The 21465-nt window shown below is 45.8% G+C and overlaps 1 protein-coding gene across 1 annotated transcript in view; it reads right to left on the bottom strand.

Moving 5' to 3' along the window:
- Positions 1 to 7020: 7020 nt before the first annotated feature.
- The window catches only part of POLR3A (RNA polymerase III subunit A), a 75806-nt gene continuing 61361 nt past the window's right edge, over positions 7021 to 21465 (bottom strand). Inside the window, exons 27-31 of the mRNA XM_063133173.1 lie at positions 20860 to 21024; positions 18520 to 18684; positions 17915 to 18046; positions 9707 to 9839; positions 7021 to 8811 (exon numbers count right to left, since the gene is read on the bottom strand). Coding sequence (XP_062989243.1) covers positions 8663 to 8811; positions 9707 to 9839; positions 17915 to 18046; positions 18520 to 18684; positions 20860 to 21024 — 744 coding nt within the window. The 3' untranslated portion in view covers positions 7021 to 8662. The remainder of the gene's footprint in view (positions 8812 to 9706; positions 9840 to 17914; positions 18047 to 18519; positions 18685 to 20859; positions 21025 to 21465) is intronic.

Below are 21465 nucleotides of genomic sequence, written 5' to 3'. Positions count from 1 at the left end.
TGTTAAAGATACAGGAGCCCTGTCCTCCTTTTCATAGGGTCACCCTAAGTAAACCTCAGAGTCGGTCTAACAAGTATTTCTTCGTATCGCCCCTCCACCCACACATTCGACGCCATGTCTGTCCTGCCCCAAACATCCAGGTCATGAATGACACCACAATACATGTATCCGTCTTCTCTGCCTAGTTTTGCCAGTAGAGTGTATGCAGTATTATGATATGGAGGAGGAAGACGTTGTGAGAAGAACAGGTCTGCTCCTATCTTGTCACACATAAGCATAAGCTCACTTCCCCAGCACAGTAGGTCGTTTCCAGCCAGAAGTCACTCAAGTCTAAAGTCATAGCTGTGATGGCAATCAAATTCCAGCTCACAATACAGGAAGAATCTGCTTCCTTGAGTGGTTCAATTGCCCTGAAGGGAAAGAGTTCAGCGTGAACCTGCATGGCTGAATTAAAGTCAGCCAGTGGCACAATATGGTTGATGTAGCTCTGCTCTGGGGAAGTGTTGTCTCTACCAGTGACAGCCACTGTGGGGCCAGAGGGTGGAGAAGTTCTTTGTGAGTAATAAGGCTGGCGGGGCAGGCGCTATATATAACAGGGATGGGCTTTAGATAGAAATATCACATCAAGAATGGATTATACAAGCAGGAGCAGGAGAGGCAGGACCAAAAAGCATCACTAAGGAGTAAGGCAGAGGACCAAAAGGTTTGTGCACTGATGCACCAGAAAATTAAGGGATGTAGAAGGGATACACAATTTCAGCCATATGTCTCAATATAGAATAGAACCAATTCATTTCAAGCCCAACTGAGCAGCTGGTTTAAAACAGCATTTGTGTTAGGCCTCAGTGCCTTCACAAAAGCAAAGCACCAATATTGTTTTGCTGAAACACTGGCAGTGAATTGGTGTTTGATCAGAGGAAGTATGGGTAGGAACCAGTCAGGGCTGGTGTCAAAGTTAGGCATGGTTGGGCACCTGCCTACGGACTGTACCCCAGCAGGGACCCATTGACAAGAGCCCACTGGACTTGCTCCTCTCCACTGCTGGAACCTGCCTTTCGCTCTGGCCCAGACAACAGTGGTGGTGGGAAGGAGGAGCAGTAGATACCACCATGACACCTCACCCTGTGGAAGTGAGAGGTCTACGGCTGGAATTGCCAGCCCACTGCCACCACTTGGAAGTATTTCTCTTCCGTTACCTTGTACCCTCAAGTATACCAGGGCAACTATGCTGCTACTGTATAAATTGCCAGCTCCAGTTCACGTGGGTATTGACCTCCATTAAGTCACACGCAACAACTAACAGTGTTACATCTCTCATGTAGCTGCTGTGAAGACACTGGGCCAGGAATCTCTTTCAAAGTGCTGGTATTAACATTCAAAGCCCTAAATGGTTTTGGGCCAGGTTATTTGGAGGAACGCCTCCTCCCATATGTGCCTGCCTGGACCTTAAGATCATCCACAGGGGTCCTTCTCCATGAGCTCCTGCCAAAGGAAGTGAGGCAGGTGGCTACTAGGAGGAGGGCCTTCTCTGCTGTGGCACCCCGGCTGTGGAACGAGCTCCCCAGAGAGGTCCGCCTGGCGTCTACACTGTACTCCTTTCGTCGCCAGCTGAAGACCTTTTTATTCTCTCAGTATTTTAACAGTTAATTTTAACTTAAATTTAAATTTTACTGTTCTAATTCTGTATTTTAATCTTATCTCAATTTCTGCTGCGTGTTTTTATCCTGGTTGTGCTTTTTATACTGTATTTTGTATTTGTGTTTTTAGACTATTGGTTGATTTATTATGGTTTTAATTTTTGTGAACTGCCCAGAGAGCTTTGGCTATTGGGTGGTATAAAAATGTAATAAATAATAAAAAAATAATAATAAAAATAAACCCCAAACCAGGCAACATCCGGCAGCACCAAGTCAAAATGTAGGGACATGACAAAAGTAGAAATGAAAATTCATTTCAAAATCATTTAGTTTTCTATTATTTTTATTTATAGACATTATTAAGAACCAGGGGTCTTAATTTCTAGAAAGAGAGTTCATTTTCTGCACTACTTTATCTCTCTGTGTGGGGAATGGGGACCCAGTCAAGTGCGGGCAGCTATTCTAAGAAAAGCCTGACGGGAAGAACCTTTGAATTGTTCATACAGGGTGCAATCACATCAGATGATGACTTACCACTGAATATGTGAACTAATTCTCTCGAAAAACATTGCATTTGAGGTAAAGCTAATGTTCAAGTTTGGATGATGATCCCATGTTGACTCATTCAGACATGCATGACACCATTTGGATGTTTTAATAATGTATACTATGTTTTTAATCAATTTTATGTATTTATTCTTATGGTTGTTCCCCGCCTTGACCCAAATGGAGAGGTGGGTAAGAAATAAATTTATTTATTTATTTATTTATTTATTTATTTGACATTGCCGCAATCAAATGGGTGCTTTTATGGGTGGTCCGGTCCTTAGATGCCTAGAAAAGGATCAGAGTATTTCCGTGTGATCTAGGGGCATTTTATGCTTTGCCCAATACATCCACAAACTCTAGAAGAAGCTCCACTGAATGGACGGGAGCCAGCATCACCGAGGGGAGGGTGTGACAGTGACACGCAGGCTGGCCATAACAAATGCCCGTTTAATGAGCAAAAACCCCAACAGCGCATGAAGGCCCTCACGAAACAGGCAGTATTGGTTGGCTAACAATGCAACTTGTGCCACAAAAGATGTGGTCTTGGGTTTGCTGAATTGATTTTCCATTAGTTGGCCATTAGACAACCCATACAAGTGGTAGTCTCAAGTGGCCTCAATGTAATGAGGCAGCATAATGAAGGGAATGTGTTTAAGGTTTACTAATGCCCCCTAATGGAGACGTCCTACTTTCAGCTTCCATTAAGACAGTATTAGCATTGCTTTCATTTGGACATTTCCCAGCAAACAAAGGCTAAACATACTCAAACATGAAGCATGCAAGATGACATTTTGTGGTGGAGGTGGGGGCGGTGGCAGTGGGGAGTGGAAAGCGACTGCCTCCTGTTCAAGCAGAAGCTGAACAACCTCGGAGGCAGCCACACAAACTCATTCTAACATTTGTGTCATAAGTGGCAAATACAAAACAGTTGCTGACCGGAGCCGGGGCTAACTCAGACAACTGGTAGATAGATGCTCCCTGTAGGTAGAGGCTCCCTGGGCCAGCCAGTGCTCAAAACTTGGGGACAATTCAGTTGCAGAGTGCGCTGAAATCTTTACCTCCTTCCCACCCCTCAGCTATTGTGCAGCACCATACTTAGGAAAGCCATTCCTACTTCTGTGAAGATGTGGGATGCGATAGAGTCTAGGAATCCTTCCGACCCCCACACTTAAGACTGTTTTATTGAAAGTAACAAGTGAGATAGTAGCATAGCAAGCGAGTGAAGAGCTAGGAAGCCAGCTCCCAGGCGTGAAGTCGCTGAGTGCCCTTCGACAACTCCCTCGTCTCAACACTCCCCCGCTCCCCAATTAATGTAATTATAATGGCTTGTCTCACAAGGTTGTTGGAAGGATTACCAAGATAACCTATGTGAATTACTTCGAAAGCTTATTATCTATGTACCTTTCTTTTTTTTTTAAAAAAAAGAATTATTTATTATAATGCCTGATTTGATCTTTTCCCGAGATCATATAATTGGGATAACAATATCGATCTGTCAGTAACTTAATTCTTTTAAAGTGGATTTAAAGAGCGTTTTAATTGGCTCAGGGTGCAATTCTATGCATGTTTAGATAGAAAAATGTCCAACAACATTGGCTGACTGGGGAATGCTGGGCATTTTAGGACTTTTTTCTGTCTAAACACTAATAGGATTGTACCCTTAATTAACCATAAACCTAGTGACATGATGAAAAGTTCAGGGCAGTATCCAATAGGACACTTTTATTAAGAAAAATGACATTGCACTAGCTGGGAAACCCATCACATCAACAAATGCTATTGACATTGCAGCAGAAGCTGTTTACACTAGCGCAGTATAATTTACATTCATGGTAGCTAGCGTTGCATTGGATACGGTACATAATATATTCAGACAATAATTACAGAGTTGCTGAGTTTACTTTTAAGTAGTTTTGTTTTTAATGATTTTATGAGCAAGCCAAGTTCTACATAATAAATTTTATGTTCCTAAAGAAACAAGTGACTTTATATCAATAAAGACTGCTAAAAAAAGTATTGTATGTTGTCCTATTTCCCCCCAGATTCCCGTTTTCTGCCTGTAAAAGACACAAGCCATTTTTTCAACATTTCTGGAAGTTTTACTCTTCTTCTCTGAAATCACTTTATGGGCTACATTGTGGGGGAGGAGATAGGGTGATGGGAATGGAGTGTAAGCTGGTGGATCAGGCAATCAGCATGTGTTCTTCCTTCTGGTCTTCTCTCAACTTTGGGTTTCTGGGGTGCCCTAGCATCCTCTCACCCACATAGCAGCTGATATTGGTTAGTGACAGGTGTTTAAAAGAAGACTTAGTCTTGGACAAGAAGACTGAGATCTGGCTGGCGAAAGCAGTAGGTCCTGCTTTGGCCTAACTAATCTTAACAGTTTACTCAGTCCTACTGAGTTCACTGGGATTTATTTCCCTTGTGCGTTTGGAACCACAGCCTAATATGTTGAAGTTTACAAGCTATTTGGAAAATGTGGCAGAAGGCCAAGACATAAGTAGTATCCAATATTGCCTGAGTGCAAGTGCTAATGCTTGCACAATGTAAGTAGCTAGGGTGACCATACCACCCAGAGAAGTCTGGAGACCTCCGGGGAAATAAGGCCCACCGGAGCAACCGGAGCTGAGGGCCAACTTATTGGCAAAACTGGGGTGCCCAGCCTGGAGGTTGTGGTAGGCCTTCATTTCCTCAGTGGCCTGGCCTTCTATCTCAGTAAACAGGAAATCTCGCGAGACTTCCCAGGCTCAGCCGAGATCTCACGCAATTCAGAAAGCACGCCAAAGAGATCCTGATTGGGCTGGTGCTGGCTGATCTGAGCAGAAGCAGCAGCCAACGTGGACGGCAGCAAGGGGAACCGAAGGCAGCAGGAGAAGCAGCAGTGGGCGGCAGAGAGAGGTAGACGTTGGACAATGACGATGACCTGGCAGGACCAGGACCAGTGGAAGGAGCGGTGGAGGTAGACTGGCTGGGTGGCCAACAAGCAGCAGCAGCAGACTGGGTGGCGGCTGAAGCAAAGGCAAGGAGGAAGAAAAAGATGACGACGAGCAGCGCACAAGAAGTGGAGGTGGACCAGGCAGCAGGAGGTGGGACTTGCTCAATGGGAGTCCTACCGCTGAGATTCACAGGAAGTAAAGTCTGGCTGAGCCAGTCCGCATTTCACTGTGCCGTGATCGAGCCAGCTGAGAGTTAGCTCAGTCGTTGCCATTGACAACAGGCCCAGAGCTGCACCCTCCTTCCCTCCAGTTCCCAATGGTACCTAGCAACTGATGCAGCCAGCCCCAGGCGCTCTCCCTTCCAGCCCAGGATGGCAAGCCAATTCCAGATGATAGCTGCCAAAGCCCAATCAGTCTTCCCTCCCACCCAAGACATGCTGGGAATTGTAGGCATAAGCTTAAGTCCCTGAATAACATGTTAATCTTTGAACACTGTCTGAGGTGTGGTGGGAGACAACTGGAGAGCGGGCCTTCTTAGTTGTGGCACCCTGCTTATGGATTTCTCTTTCCCAGACAGGCTGGCCCAGTGACTACATTAATGGCTTTCCAGTGCTAAATTAATTTTTATTTTATTTTCCAAGGCCTTTTAACTTGATGAGATTTTTTTATACTGCATTTTTTCTCTGTCATAACTAAACCACAACATTCCAAGACAGATGCAGGAATTACTCAATAAAGTTTGATTTTTATGTAAAAGCCTGACTATACCATTGAAACGAAAAGTGCATGGAGGAATGACTGATAGCTGAGGCCAGAATGCAATGGTGGGCAGGGTGAGTGACAGTTAGAGAAAGTCAGGTAAAAGGAGAACTAAGAGAGTTAATGAGAGATCAAGAAAGTGGGGGCTGAGTTAGGACTGATAGTGACGTGGTTTGCACATACTGACCTGCTTTATTTTAAATCATCCACTCTATAGGCCAGTATTACACCTCCCAGCATGCCTTTGGCGGCCCCCGGGTGCCCATGTCCTGAGAGGTGTTCCCTCCTCTTATTGCTGCTGCTGCTTGATAGAGCAGCAAGGAGTAGCATCACCAAGGAGGGGAGGTAAGCGGCTGTCAGTGGACGTGACCAGCTCCGACAAAGTCCTGCTGGGATTGTCTTGGCCTGCGCTTCTTGTCCACCAGGTGCTCCATCAGGAACCTGTACTGAAGGGGCCGGGCACTTGGCCCCCTTCATTGGGCCTGTTTCTGGGCATGAACAGAGTGCCTTCCTTTCCTCCCTTCAGGGTGAAGGCTGTGTATGCATTTTCCCCAGATTCTGAGAAAACAGCAATATCAGGATGGGGTATCTTTGAGCATGTTCAGAGTTCGGCCTCTCAAAGTCATGTTGTCATATCTAGTTATGATTTTAAAACCACACACGGCAGGTGGATGCAGCCCATTTATGTGTGTTGTTTTCTTTTATGTGGAATTGGGTTGTCTGCTCGAGACCGACCTTAGGAGTCTGGGTTGTGAAAGGCATGTTGCTGTCACCTGCCCATTCACTCACAATGTCCACCAAAGCTCGGTAAATCTGGCTTCCCGCCCAAGGCATCATGGGAGTTCTAGCCATAAACCTAGCGGTTTTTTTAAATTAAATTCTTTAAAAATTACTTAAAACCCCCAAAATATGTGTTTTTAGATTTTTCTGGTACATTGTATAGCCAGACCTGCCAGCTTGCCAAATTCCAAGTTTCTAACTCATCTGGAAGTGAGTAAACATTTCTGGACATACATCCCCCACACATACTTTCGGCTTTATGGGAAGAGATTTATTAAGGATATTTACAGCAGTTTTAAATGGAGACTTACATCAGTAAAAGAACCCAAACATGCATCTTGGGGGAAAAAAGTCTTTATTCACATCTACAGTATAAAGAAAGCAAGTTTTCCCCATGCTATATAACACTTGTCTTAAATTTTAGAAGAGGAAAAATAAATACCCTTATTTTTGGATTCAGGAACTACCTTGTATAACATATCCACAAAATTGAGAAGATGAAAAAAGAATCTCCAAACTGCCAGACGGGAAGCAGAAACTGCAGCAACCATACTGCCCCTTACCCCAGTCTTCCCATGGCCACCCCAAAACAGATTAGCATCTAACACGTTTACAAAATAAGTCATTTACACCCACAAATTCGTGCTTTGTGCCTTAATTTTGACGATGATTCACAAGCTTCAGGTTTGCCTGGAATCATAACAGCCCAGCACAGCTTTTCTATCAGTTTGTTAAACTATAACAGCAGATGTTTGGTAGTGCACATTTAGATCTGCATTGCATTCTGGTCTAACTTCTGGTTTACTTCAGTCTGGTTTGAGCTAGTTGTCTTTGGGTCATTGTAAGCCGCCACTTGCACAAGTCAGTCGCTTAAACAGGGCTTTGCCATTTGCTCACTGTTAACAAGATTGGAGTGTGTTAATTAGTATCTGGATGCTTGGAACTTGCCTGATGAGATCATTCTCTGAAACTTTTTGTAATAAATAAAATCAGCACTGCCCATGATCCACTAGTGCAGAGGTGGGCAACACACAATCTGTGGGCTGCACGTGGCCCCCGCTGTGGCCCTCACCACCTTCCTGCTGTCCCCCCCCCAATATATATATATATATATATATATATCAATGGTTTACCACCACAGCCCAGTAAATAGGTCACCACTGAAGCTCGGTGGCAAATCACCAATATCATTTGCCGCTGCCACCCAGAATTCTGCAGGACAGTGGAAGCGTGCTGTGGTGATGCAAACACGGCCCTTGCCCTCCCAAAAATGTCCACCCCTACTCTAGTGGTAGCTACTGAGAAATCTTTGTTGTGATGAATGGCAATTTTTTATGCTCCAAAAAGCTAATTAGAGTTCTCTTCTCAAGTTACCACCATTAAGGGCCAATTTGGTTTTTCAGTGTGCTTTAAAAAAAAATCACTCTGATGGATTTATGTTGAACTGGGTTATATGAGGTAGCACCATGAGAAAATCAATTCTTGGATCACCATGTTTTAGGAAAGCTGAGCAAAAAAAATGCTGAGACACATTTAACACAAAAAAGTAACGTGTTACATAAAGCAGCAGTAGGCTATCCCCTTTCTGTCCTACATTGATCAGATCACAAATTACTTTGAATGCTCTGACAGATGTTTGTCGCAGCTGCTAGAGGCATGAAGTAAATGTTCCTATCGCTATAGCTGGAGCTTCCGTCACAAATCCAAGTAACTACGTTAAGTCCATTCCCTTTCATAGGGATTTGAGGTTCCACAATCCATGTTACAGCTTTTCAGTGTAGCAGAGGAAATTCTTGATTTTTAAAACAAATGCCACCAGTTGAATTTCACTCTGCACAAAAGATAAAACGCCTGCATCAGTGGCGGATCAGTTGTGCACACCAGGAGCTCTCACATATATCCAGCTTCCAAACCCTCTTTAGAGAGGCATATAGGACATATACTCCATTTAAAACAAACCAAATGCCCCACATCTGCTTGCTGTTTAGCGGTATCCAGATGCTACGTAGTGAGGGAAATATGGAAATCAGGGTTATCAAAAATTAAGGGCCTTCTTGGGGGGCTTGCTTCTTTATCCGCTTTATGCAACAGCTTGAAAAGTCCAGTCCCAATGTTCATTGGAATACCCATAATGATACACTCAGAAACACCTAGAGAAGGTCAAGAAAAAATAATTATAAAAGTTCCGTTTCCCACATTTTCTTCAGTGTTGTCCTAAACATGCAGAGGCCCTAGCTGTTCGATGGACTACCTAGAAGAAATTGTAGAGACCGACCTAAAGCATCTGCAAGCCCACTATGACAGTGTGCGTGGGTGGGGCGGGTGGGGATCTTTATGCTTTCATCCCAATTACAGAACATTATTCTGGTAGAGTTTCAACAAAACCCAGTCCAAAGAAGGGTTCTGAAAGTGCTATTGAAAACTGGGGGTTAGACTCGACGCCCTTATAGGACCCTTCCAACTCTACTATTCTATGATTCTATGAAGCTGCCCTGTTCTCTCTACTGGTTCATCCAGCCCAATATTGTCTCCTCTGTCTGGCAGTGGCTCTCCAAAGTCTCTGGTGAGGGTTTCCCCCAGCCCTGATCCCAGAGATCCTTTTGACTGGGGGATGCAATGTGTTGACTGCAACTGGATTCATGCAAACCATGTATTTCACCTCTGAGCTGAAGCTCCTTTCTGAGGCTGGAGGCAACTAAAACAATACTATATTTAAAAACTTCAACAATTTCATAAAAACCACTATCAAGCAAATTACAACACTATAGCATAGATATAATATTAATCAGCATCTAGTTTTTTTTTTTAATTTAAAGCCTTGTTACTGTACTTTTTAAAAAAGCTCGGGCTGTGTACCTCTTCCAGGGAGACCATTTTGTATTTTGGGACAACAGCAAATAAAGGTCTTGTTCCATTTTTCTTAATCCATCCTGGGATTTCTACTGAATTTACATGTGCGACATACAACTGTGATTCATTTATAGAGCTGTGCTTAGTGACAAATGCACATCTTGAGTCAGCTACAAGCAAACCCAGGATACTTACCACACACTGAATCCTTCTGCCCAAAGTAGGCAGCATCAAAGAGGTGGTCTGCTGTCTTTTCAAATGAAGCAAGCATCAATACACTCTCCTTCATTTTTGCAAGGCCAAACCTAGTAATCCCCAGAACTTCACCCTAGTCCGAAAAACCAAAGACAGTGAGAAAGCTAAGGCTAATAATAGCTCAAATTTCCCCAGAGAATGGACAGAGGGGTGTTTGGTAAGACATACAGGGTAGGTATCCAACTGTGCCCCAGCACTGGTGCTAATGAAGTTGTGCTTAATGTAAATCAGGGCTTGCTCAATGCAAGTAGTGCTTGCTAGGACAAAAGCATCAATTTGGCACTAAATGTCAGTATAATGCGTAATGTTACGGAGATGGAAAAGCCCCATGGCCAGGGCCAGCATCTGCCCCATATAGGTAAATGCAGGTTGCTTACCTGTAACTGTAGTTCTTCGAGTGGTCATCTATGCATTCACACATATGGGCTTTGCGCCTGCGCAGAGACCAGACCGGAACCTACTATAGCTGAGTGGAACGTTTTTGGCGGGCACCCCTCCCCCCACGCTACCGCGCATGTCCATGGGGTTCCCGCCCTTACCTCAGTTTACAGGAGTCCGACATTGTGCCCCCATAAACATGAGTGTAAATAAAGTAAAGTACATTCCACAATAAAACAGTGTCATTTATAAGTCTCACACCACCAAGTGGGGATGGTGGGTGGGTTGTGTGAATGCATAGATGACCACTCGAAGAACTACAGTTACAGGTAAGCAACCTGCATTTCTTCTTCGTGGTCTCTATGCATCACACATATGGGCGAGTAGCAAGCTGACATACCTTTGGAGGTGGGTTGGTGCATCATCTGAAGATCTCTGAAAGCACTGTCCTCCCAAATGAGCAGTCCTGCCTCGCACGGGTGTCCAAACTGTAGTGCTTGACAAACGTGGATGGAGTGGACCACGTTGCGGCTCTACAGACTTCTGCCAGTGGGACACCTCTGGTGAAGGCCACCGATGTTGAGACAGCTCTGGTGGAATGAGCTGTCACCGGTTTCACTAACTCTAATTTAGAGATAGAGTAGGCCAATTCAATTGTCTCCACTATCCAACGTGACAGTCGTTGGCAGGAGACAGGAAGTCCCTTAGAAGGCTCCCCATAACAAATAAACAATTGTTTTGTCTTTCTAAAATTGTCCGTTCTGTCTTTGTAAAAAGCAAGAGCCCTTCTTACATCGAGAGTATGCAAGGAAGACTCAAGAGGTGTAGTTGGGTTAGGAAAGAAAGCAGGTAAAGTAATGTGCTGGGACAGATGAAAAGTTGACACTACCTTAGGTAGGAAGGCTGGGTCTGTGCGTAGCACAACCTTGTCCTTATGAAAAATAGTGTACGGGACATCTATCCTAAGAGCTTTAAGCTCACTTGCACGTCTTGCCGATGTGATGGCTACTAAAAAGACAGTCTTTAAAGTAAGCAGCCTAAGGTCTGTCGACGCCATGGGCTCAAAGGGCTTGCGTGTCAGTGCTTGCAGCACAACTGACAGGCTCCATGGCGGCACGATACTTTTCACAGTCGGTATCGTGTTCTTCAGACCTCTTAGAAATTTCTTCGTTGTTGGATGGGTAAAAGGTGTAAACCCATCTATACCTTGGTGAAAAGATGTAATCGCAGCAAGGTGAACCCTGATGGATGCGAGCTTAAGTCCCTGCTGGAAAAGTGTCAATAAATAATTGAGGATGAAAGATAAGTGGCAAGATTCTGGTGTTTGATCTTGTTCTGAAGCAAAGTCCTGAAATCTTTGCCACTTTGCTGCATAAGTTTTCCTTGTGGAAGGCTTTAGTGCTGCCAATATAATGTGGTCCACAGTCAAAGTTCTGGTACCGAAGGAGGAGTAGTTGCTATCCTCCATGCAGTCATCTTGAGGGTCGACAGATCTGCGTGTCGAACCTTGCCCCGGTGTCGAGACAGTAGCTTCGGTGTCGACGGGAGCCTGATGTAATCCCCTCTCGATAACCGAAGGGCGTGAGAGAACCACGTCTGTCGAGGCCACCACGGTGTGATCAGGATGCAATTGGAGTTGTCCATCTGGATCTTGGCTATCACTCTTGTCAATAGTGGAAAGGGAGGAAACATGTACAGGAGGTTTCCTCTCCAAGTCCTGGTGAAAGCGTCTCCTAGAGAGCGCTTTCCTTTTCCTGCTCTGCTGCAAAACTTGGTACAGACTGCGTTGTCCTCGGTAGCGAAGACATCGACAGCAGGGCGGCCCCAGTACCGAAAAAGACTTTCTCGAACTTCGACATCGAGCTCCCACTCGTGGTCGACATGGAAGGACCTGCTGAGAGAGTCCGCAATGATGTTCTCCTTGCCGGCTACATGGATTGCAGTCAGGTAAGTCCTTCTCTTTATGCACCAGTTCCATATCCTGAGTGCAGAACGGTTCAGGGGGTGAGATCTTGTTCCACCCTGCCTGTTGATGTAAGCCACTACGGTAGTATTGTCCGTCGCGATCAAGACATTCTGGCCCTCGATCAACTGTGCAAATGCTTTTATCGCATTTTCTACTGCCAGGAGTTCGAGGTGATTGATGTGCTGTTCTCTCTGTGATCGAGGCCAACGACCTTGAGCGGTAAGGGAGTTGCAATGGGCTCCCCATCCTTCTAAAGATGCATCCGTTGTGATCGTTACCGAAGGCGCCTGTTGTTGAAACGGAACGCCTTCGAGAAGAGTCGACATCGAGAACCACCATTTCAGCGATGCCCTCACTTGCTTCGGTATCGAAAGGTAAGTTCGTCGAGCATTGTGCCTGAGATCGAAAGTCCTCAGAAACCAGGCCTGCAATACCCTCATTCTGAGTCTTGAAAACCTGATGACTGCCGTAGTAGCTGCCATCAGACCCAACAATCTTTGAACTGTCCATGCCGAAACTTTTCGGCGGCTCTCGGTATCGATGGCTAACTGCTGCAAGGTGTTTGCCCTGGTTGAAGGTAAGTATGCTCTCCCGTCCTGAGAGGATAGGGTTACCCCTATGAAGTCCAATCTCTGCTGTGGAGTCAAAACGGACTTTTCGCGGTTGACCCACAGTCCTAACGAGTCCAAGAGGTTGAGGGTGGTTCGTATGTCCGACTGGAGTGTATTTCTGTTGTCTGCTACGAGGAGCCAATCGTCCAGGTATGGGTAAATGTAAATGCCTTTCTGCCTTAGGTGGGCGCATACCACCGCCATAACCTTCGTGAAGACCCTTGGCGCCGTGGCCAATCCGAACGGAAGAACGGTGAACTGGTACTGGGACGCACCGATCGAAAACCGAAGGTAAGCTTGATGCGACTTCCTGATGGAAATGTGGAAGTACGCATCCTTCAGATCCACCACTGCGAACCAAACTCCTTTCTGTAGAAGCTGCAGAATTGAAGTAACCGTTGTCATACGGAACTTCCTCGGGGTGATGAACTTGTTCAGTTGTCTTAAGTCCATGATCGGTCGAAGACCTCCATCTTTCTTCGGGACCGTGAAGTAACGAGAGAAAAATCCCTGATTGAGTTCCTCTGCAGGTACGGGAGAGATGGCTCCCTTCGATAGTAAGGTCTGTACCTCGAGCAGCAGAGGAGGGGATGGAGCCGTTACTTTCACGCCGGAAAAAGGAGGGAGGGCATCGAGCTCGATAGCATAGCCCGAGTTGATGATAGTGAGCACCCAGGAGTCTGTTGTAATTGACTCCCATTGATGGTACTGGGGTGCTAAGCGGTTCGCAAAAGGGAGTGGATCTGGAGCTAAGGAGTCAAACCCGCTGTTTCTTGCTGAAGTCGGGTTGCCTCTTGTCTTGTTGGTATCTGCCCTGGTAAGGCCTCTTCCTCTGCAGCTGTTGTTGCTGCTGCCGAGGTTGAGGCTGGTATTGGGGCCGATGCTGTTGCTGTTGCATCGGAGGTCTCCATTTCCTCGAACGGTATTGAGGCTGAGAGGGAAGAGTAAACCCCATCTTCTTGGCTGTTGTTCTAGCCTTGTAGATGGAGTCCAGCGTCTCATCAGTCTTACTGTTAAATAGACCTTCCCCATCAAAAGGCATATTTTCTATCCTGGACTTAGTCTCATTAGTTAAATTTGAAGATCTGAGCCAGGCGTGTCTTCTTAACGATATGGCCCCCATCATTGATTTTGAATGACAGTCCACCTGATGTCGAGCAGTGGACAATTGTTGTCGAGCGATTCCAGTAGCTTCATTCTGAAGAACTCTTGCTACCTCTCTTTTATCCTCTGGGAGGTGATCACACAAGTTACCTATCTTTTCCCAAAGGAAAAGTTGATAACGGGCCATAGTCGCCTCATATGCTGATGCTCTGATACCTAAGGAGGATGAAGAGTAGACTCTTCTACCAGTAATGTCCAGCTTTCTGCCTTCTCTGTCAACCGGAGCAGAATGTGCTTTCTGGGACTGGCCCTGTGCTGACTCAACTACTATTGAGTTCGGCTTAGGGTGCTGAACTAAAAATTGTGCACCGTCCTCTTGGACTTTATACAGAGTTTCCAGGCGTTTCGATGTTGCCTGGGTCGACGTCGGCGTCTTCCAAGTTAACTGCGCTGCCTGCTTTAGCGCGTGCGGGAGAGGGATCGCTATCCTCTGGTTCGTGGTAGTCTGGAACACATCGTAGATACGATCTACTACAGCCTCATTAGCTTCCTGGGTCTCTATTCCCAATGCTCTGGACATTCGCAGGATATGGTCCGAGAACCTAACCATGTCGTCTGAGGGGGAGGAAGGGTCTCTATCTTGGACCTCATCCTCCGGTGACGGAAAAGAAGGAGCGGCCGACACACCCGATTCCGAGTCCGAAGGATAATGTTCCTCGGGTGACGATACGGTGATTAATCGTAAATCATCCGTTGATACCGCAGGAATCGCCACAGTCGACGCCGACGGTTGTTGTCGAGGTGTCGATACCGATGATCTTTGAGGCGCTGGTGATGGAGGCAAAGGAAAACGACACACCCTAGTTGTAGGCGGGGGAAGAGCATAGTAATCCTCCCGCGGATACTGTTGTTCCTGAAAATACCTTTGGGGGCGGTATCCCTCCCATTGGTATTCGTCACCCCTCGCCTGAGGATCAGAGTAGCGAGAGGCTGCCTCCCAATCACGGCGTGGTGTTAGCCTTGGAGATGGCAACAATGGAAGTTCTCGCGGTCGAGGGGGCTGGTGAGAAGACGCTGCCGACATCGAATCCCTCAGTTCGCCCTCTGAAAGGCTAGGCGGACGAGTCGGTACCGCTGGTAACGAATGTGGCCTCGATACCGAGGGTGGTCTCGACGTCGAGGCGGCAGATACCGAGGGCGGTTTCGATACCGAGGCAGTGGGAGCAGCGGGTGGAGTGGATTGACTCCTAACCGGCTCTACTGGAGGAGGCGATGCTAAGGAGGTTCTCTCCGCATCCCTCTTTCTCTTCTTTTTCTTCTTCTTCTCAGTCTCAGAAGAAGGAATTGGAGTTCTGGCTTTTTTAGAGTCCTTTTTAGCCTTTGAACTCAAGAAAGACCGACCAGGCGTGAGGGGTATCTCAGCCCTATGAGCTCTGGTCTGCACTTCAGTGCTTTGGTCTGATGATTTGACCGGTGCGGTCTTAGTAAGTGCCGTCTTATGAGTCACGGACTTATGAGCCGCAGTCTTCTCCATTGTCGGGGCCTCCGCGGCCTTGAGAGCCTTCTCCCAAAGAACCGAGCGGAGTCGGTCTGCTCGATGTTTCCTGGTCTGTTTTGTAAAGGCCATACAATGATGGCAGGTCTCGACAACGTGCCCTTCACCTAAGCACAATATGCAAAGGGAGTGTCCGTCCGATGGAGGGAGCTTAGCCCCGCACTTTACGCACTTTCTAAACGGTGCTTTTAGTGCCATACAGGCCTCAAGCGACGAAGTCGCTGAGGAAAAACTAAACTACAAAAAACTATTTTTTTTTTATATAGGATAGATAAAGGAGAAGAAACGCCGAAGCGAGAAAAAGAAAACAAGAAAGAAGAGAAAGAATTAGAGTAAAGAAGATATTTTTAAGACACAAACGCTAAGAGGTTGGTTCTATGGTCTATGCACGATGGCGGACGACAAAGAACTGAGGTAAGGGCGGGAACCCCATGGACATGCGCGGTAGCGTGGGGGGAGGGGTTCCCGCCAAAAACGTTCCACTCAGCTATAGTAGGTTCCGGTCTGGTCTCTGCGCAGGCGCAAAGCCCATATGTGTGATGCATAGAGACCACGAAGAAGAACGACAGAACTCAGTCAGATTGTGCTACAGCCCCTGCCTCCAAGTTGTTCCCTAGAGGAGATTGCTGCCTGCAGTATCATATGTATTTGTGTCTGCATTTGTTTCTGCTGCACTGGTGGGAGGCTGAGGAAGAGGAGGACCTGTATTCTGAGAATTATCTCCTCCACTGGCATGACGTGGCCCTGTTTCGTGGCAAGCAAGGCCAATGCAATTGCACCTCACCACTAAGTTGTTAATTCACCTTAAGAAATCAGGGTGCAGGAATCCCCCTTCAGTGACCAGGGTGACCGGAAGACTGGGCCACACTGATCACTTGCTACCAAAAGTGCATGTAGGGGCCGAAAATGTGGATTCTTGCAACATCTGGAGAGGGCATGCCACCTATACATTCCTGCATTGAGCAGGGGGTTGGATTCAATGGCCTTTAGGCCCCTTCCAACTCTACTATTCTATAGTTCTATGACCATGATTTATCCTTCTTCACTGAGACATGCACACATGGAGCCAGCGTCCCTTTTCTCATTCCCTAGGTCATGGCCAGCAAGTGGCATTGTGCACTGAGCGCCAGCTTCCTTTTCCCAGGCTGTGGGCTAAAGCAGGGGCAGGGAAATGTAGCTGCGACTCAGTTCGGACAACACGTTAGTCAACACAGTGTGAAAACTCCACCCAACGGTTGAGTTTTTAGGGGGTACTCCACACACAGGTTCTACATCCACCGCTGTGTGATTGTGGGCTACCGTGGAGTTGAGTAAAATCCATCCAGAAGATTGACAGTTCCTCCGCCCTCTCTCCTCCCCCAGTCCTCCCGATGGTATCCCATCAGCCACTGATACAATAAACCAATCCCAGCGGCTCTCCTAGAGTGGCACTCCCTCCTTTCTGCTGCTCTTGCCAGAGAATTCTGTAGCCAGTGGGAAAAATCAACTCCACACAACAGAAAACGCCACGGAGCCTGCCACACAACATGCAACACAATGGTTGTGCAGGAACTCTCCTCTGCACAGCATGGATATTCTGTGTGGAGTGTTTTTTTTAAAAAACTCCACTGCTGTATGGAGTTTACCCACCAGACAACAGGTTTCTCAACAGTGGTGTAATAACTCCACCATGGAGTTCTAAAACCACAGTTGACTAATGTATTGTCCAAACTGAGCCTGTGTCTTGCTTCAGTTGGCATTGGTTGATCCCTCCCAACCTATTAGGTGAAGGGAAGGTGGATCTGCCAGAGCAGCAGCTGACAGACTGGCCTTCCCATACTGTCACGGCTTTTGGGTGGGAGGGAGCCAGGGAGGAAGATGGGTACAACTGCCAGGAATGGGGAGGGTGGGAAGACATCTTTAGAGGGGAAGAACAAAAAAGGAAAAGAGGAAAAAACCAGCTAGCTAATGGAATACTCCTAAGTAAGGGCTCAGAAAGCAGAGCCCAAACAACTGGGAGCCCCCTCCCACTCTCTCCAGAAAGGGCATCATGTTTCTTTTTTGTCCCTGCCTTGTACTGGAAGAACTAATGCTTGCTGCCTGCCCCTCTGTCCTGCCGTATGAAGAATTGCTAGTGCCTGGTGTTTTCACGTGCACTGCAAATGTGACTGCGATGGACACAAGCATGCAACTCAGTGGGTGATCTGGTGACCTACAGGAGCCTGACACGGCCTCAGTTGATTTTTCAACGCATCATCATACAGGTTAGCTTTGGTTGTGCTCAAACAGCAGCCTGAACAAGAGTTCATTCCCCGGTGTGTGAACCAGGGCAGGGCTTCAACCCTGCCTGTTGAGCTCAAACCTTAATTCAGGCTTGAGAGAAACGTATCAATGCAGTAACTGGGCTCCCATTTGTACATGCCTGCCTATGAAAGAGGTAAGCAAAGAGGCCCTGATGAAACGTGTTAATATTCTCTTCATTTGCATTTGGGAGGGGAGAAGGCAGGCGTGGTGGTGGTAAACCAATGCAATAGTGAAAAGAAGACTCAACAAACCTTGTATGTCATCAGGTCAGACAGCAACATCACATGCCTCCGGTCAATGCTCATACCATGGTTTACCATAGTATACTGTATCTCGTTGATAATGGTGGTTCGAGCAGCCTCAATGCCTAAAGTCTTCTCAACCTGGAAGATTAGGATATGGTGGCTTCATGAAGCGGCAAAATATTTATTCTCCTTGTGCCTGGCCCTAGGGATTTCTCTAAGCAACTCTTTTTCCCTACATCCCAATCATCATCAAACCTTTTTGCTTAAAAATGGGCTTGGCTCATACAGGATCGCCACCCTCCTCTTAAACACAAGTTTCATATTTCTTCTTCTTGATGGTGATGATGATCACCATACTTAGAATTTATAGAGCACTTCCTAAATGTTCAGAGTGCTTCACTATATTACCTTATTATAATCCTTACAACAACCATTAAGTATTATTATCCATATGTTGGAATTGCAGATGGGAGGGGGGTGAGGCTGAGAAAGTGGGGCTTGCTTTAGGGCCTGTAGCAAGTTTATGGCAGAACCACGGAGTTCCACGTGTTTAGCTCCGAACCGCTCTGCTACACCAGCTCACCATCCCACCCCACCCTCTGAATGGTTACCTCATAAGTGTTGTTAGAAGTAGTCCTTGTTCCTTTGACTCCATGTGTGGCCATGACAGCTCGCAGGTTGTCACCTTCTACCAGCAATTTGTACTTCTCCTTCCCACTCTGCTCATCAATATGAATGACCGCACGAGACACTTCTGGGATACCTTGCACAACCACCTTCCCGTTTGAAAGAAAAAAAAGATGTGCTTAAAAAAAAAGAAACTATGACAAATGCTTCTTGAGAGAGAGTAAAATGATTACTTGCGGTATACAAAAAACCTCTCCTTTTGTTCCCCCCCCCCCCCTCTTTCTTGTAAGCTTGGGAGCCCTGTGGATATTAAGAAGACTTTATTTTAAAGATCTGTCTGAAGACAATCAGCCAAAATAGTCAAGGAAAAAGAGGACCATAAAGTTATGGATCACACTCGGTAAGATTAGAAGTTGATTCCTAACCAGGATGGACTTTATGACAGACTATTTTGATTACAATGTTCCATGCCCTAGTAATCTCCTAGTTGTCTTATTGTAATGCATTGTAAGTGGGGTTGCACTTGAAGATAACCCAGAAACTTCAATTACTTCAGAAGTCAGTGGCTAGAATTCTGATTGACTTACCCAGGTGGAGTCGTATTATATACCCTAATACTTAATTAGATTGCCTGCCTGTTTGCCTCCAAGCCCAGTAGAAGGCACTGGTGCCTTTAAAGCTCTAAAGGAGATGGGGTGCCCCATACCATATGGAGTGCCTCCTCCAGGCAAGGGCCTTCTTCAACAACTGTCACTTGGTGCAATATGTTATGTTATGTATATATAAAGCAGAGGGCCTGTTCTGGGGCAGCACCCTGGCTTCAGAAAACCCTCCCTAAGGAAGTTTGACTGGCACTAATGCTATGGGTTTTCTTTCAGCACTAGATCAAGGCTTTTTTATTTGCCCAGGCATTTAAAGTTGGTTTTATTGCCTTTGTTCTGCTTGGTAGTTTTATGATATTGTTACCGTTCAATCTTATTGTTATACAAAGGTTGATACATTTCACTGTTATTATACCCTATTTTTATTTTTCGATGCCACTCAGGAATCTGTTGGGATTAAAGAGCTGGTTGTAGATTTTTTTAAAAAAAAAAACACCCCGAAATAAATAATTTTCACCTTGGTATGTATTTTTTGTATGCTGAAGAATACACAGTGGGAACAGATGAGTCACACAGATGGTTTATGTGAATACGTAAGGTGTCAATTCAAACCCAATTGAAGGCAGTGGTGCTTACCTTCAAAGTCCTAACAGGCTTGGGGCCCAGATACTTTAAGGAGCGCCTTCTTCAACAGCATCCTGCCCAAGCATTAAAATTTAAGATGTGGCCCTTCTTCAACTAAGACTTTCTTCCCTTTTCCTCCTTGTGCCCTCTGCTTTCTCTGTTCACCCTTTTCAAATGTCGCCTTTCCTACACAACCCCTTTCTCTCCTCTCCTTCCCCTACTTTCCCCCAAGCTCTCATTTCTCAAGCTTCTCTTTGTTGCTCAGCTTCTTTGTGACATCATCATTGATCAGCCAATTAATGGCAAAGGCTACAATGCTGTCACAAAAGCGCTGAGCACACTGGGTTAGTTCAAGGTGCAAGAGGCAGCTGGACAACCATCTGTCAGGTATGCTTTAGGGTGGATTCCTGCACTGAGCAGGGGGTTGGACTCCATGGCCTTATAGGCCCCTTCCAACTCTACTATTCTATGATTCTATGAAGATCTAGTCATACTTAGGATAGACCCATTAAAATCAATAGAATTTAAGTTAGTTATGATGATCTTAAGTCCCATTGATTTCAAAGGTCTACTCTAAGTATACCTAAGTCTGGATCCAACCCATTGTTTTTAAGAGTTGCCACACACACACACACACACACAAATCTCCTAAACCAAAATTCAAGCAAATTTGTGCATTCATCCTCAGGAGAAATATTTAAGAAATTAAAGGAAACCAAATGGAGTTTCAACGACTAGCATTTATCTAGAGGATTTAGTACCTCCTTAGTTATAACAGATCATGGTATAAAATACTGCAAGTCAATAAGAGGATAGCACCCTCTTCTGTAAATATACACATAATATTCCCAACAAGATTCCCAACATGTTTCGGATCACAAGGAGTTCTTCAGGTAAAAAACCCGAAACCAAAACAAGCCAAAGAAAAAGGAAGCATAAGAAATTAAATGGCAGGATTTTTACAAGAGGTATTTTTTTTTAGGAATACAGCTTCTTCTTTTAACACAACAGATACTATGAACACTGGGCTTTGCTGCAAGTATCTGAGCAGTTCTATTTACTGTCAAGTAACACTCATTGAAGGCAAAGAATCCTTACCTTCGGTAGTTCTTCCTTCAGAGACTGCAAGACATAGTACATTGAGCTCTTGCTGTTCTCCCGGGGAGTAACACACACAACAGCCTCACCATGGACAGCCACATCCCCAGGCTTCACTCTCAGCTTTGAGACGCAAATAGAATACCGCACTGTCTCTGCATTAACCTGTGGCAGAAAAATAGCACTTTGTTATTTGCATAATTCTTTCGACGCTACGTTCAGTTCTGAAGGCAGACAATTTCTATTCTACAAGGTATCCAAAATACCAGTTCGGCTCTAAACCTGGGGTGGGCAACTTGCAGCCCTTCAGATATTTTGACCTATAGTTCCCATCTGCCCTAGCTAGTGAGGGATCATGGGAGTTCCAGGCCAAAACATCTGGAGGACCACAAGTTGCTCATCCCTGCTCTAAACCCCTTTTTCCCCTTCAAAGCCCTTCATGTAAGTCCGTAAGACTGAAACCTGTTAGAAAATGATTTTCAGCCCGAAAAGCACATCTTTCTTCCCAAGCCCTCACTGCCTCATTCACACTCCTTATTCAGTGACAACTTCACCATTCAGCTGTGAGTCAGGCATGAAGCCTTGCTTCTCTCCCTTTCGCCTCCC

This window comes from Elgaria multicarinata, chromosome 8 (genome assembly GCF_023053635.1).
Source record: "Elgaria multicarinata webbii isolate HBS135686 ecotype San Diego chromosome 8, rElgMul1.1.pri, whole genome shotgun sequence".
Taxonomy (NCBI): Eukaryota; Metazoa; Chordata; class Lepidosauria; order Squamata; family Anguidae; genus Elgaria; species Elgaria multicarinata.
The sequence above is the reverse complement of the archived record's forward strand: the minus strand, read 5'-3'. Positions and strand labels throughout refer to the sequence as shown.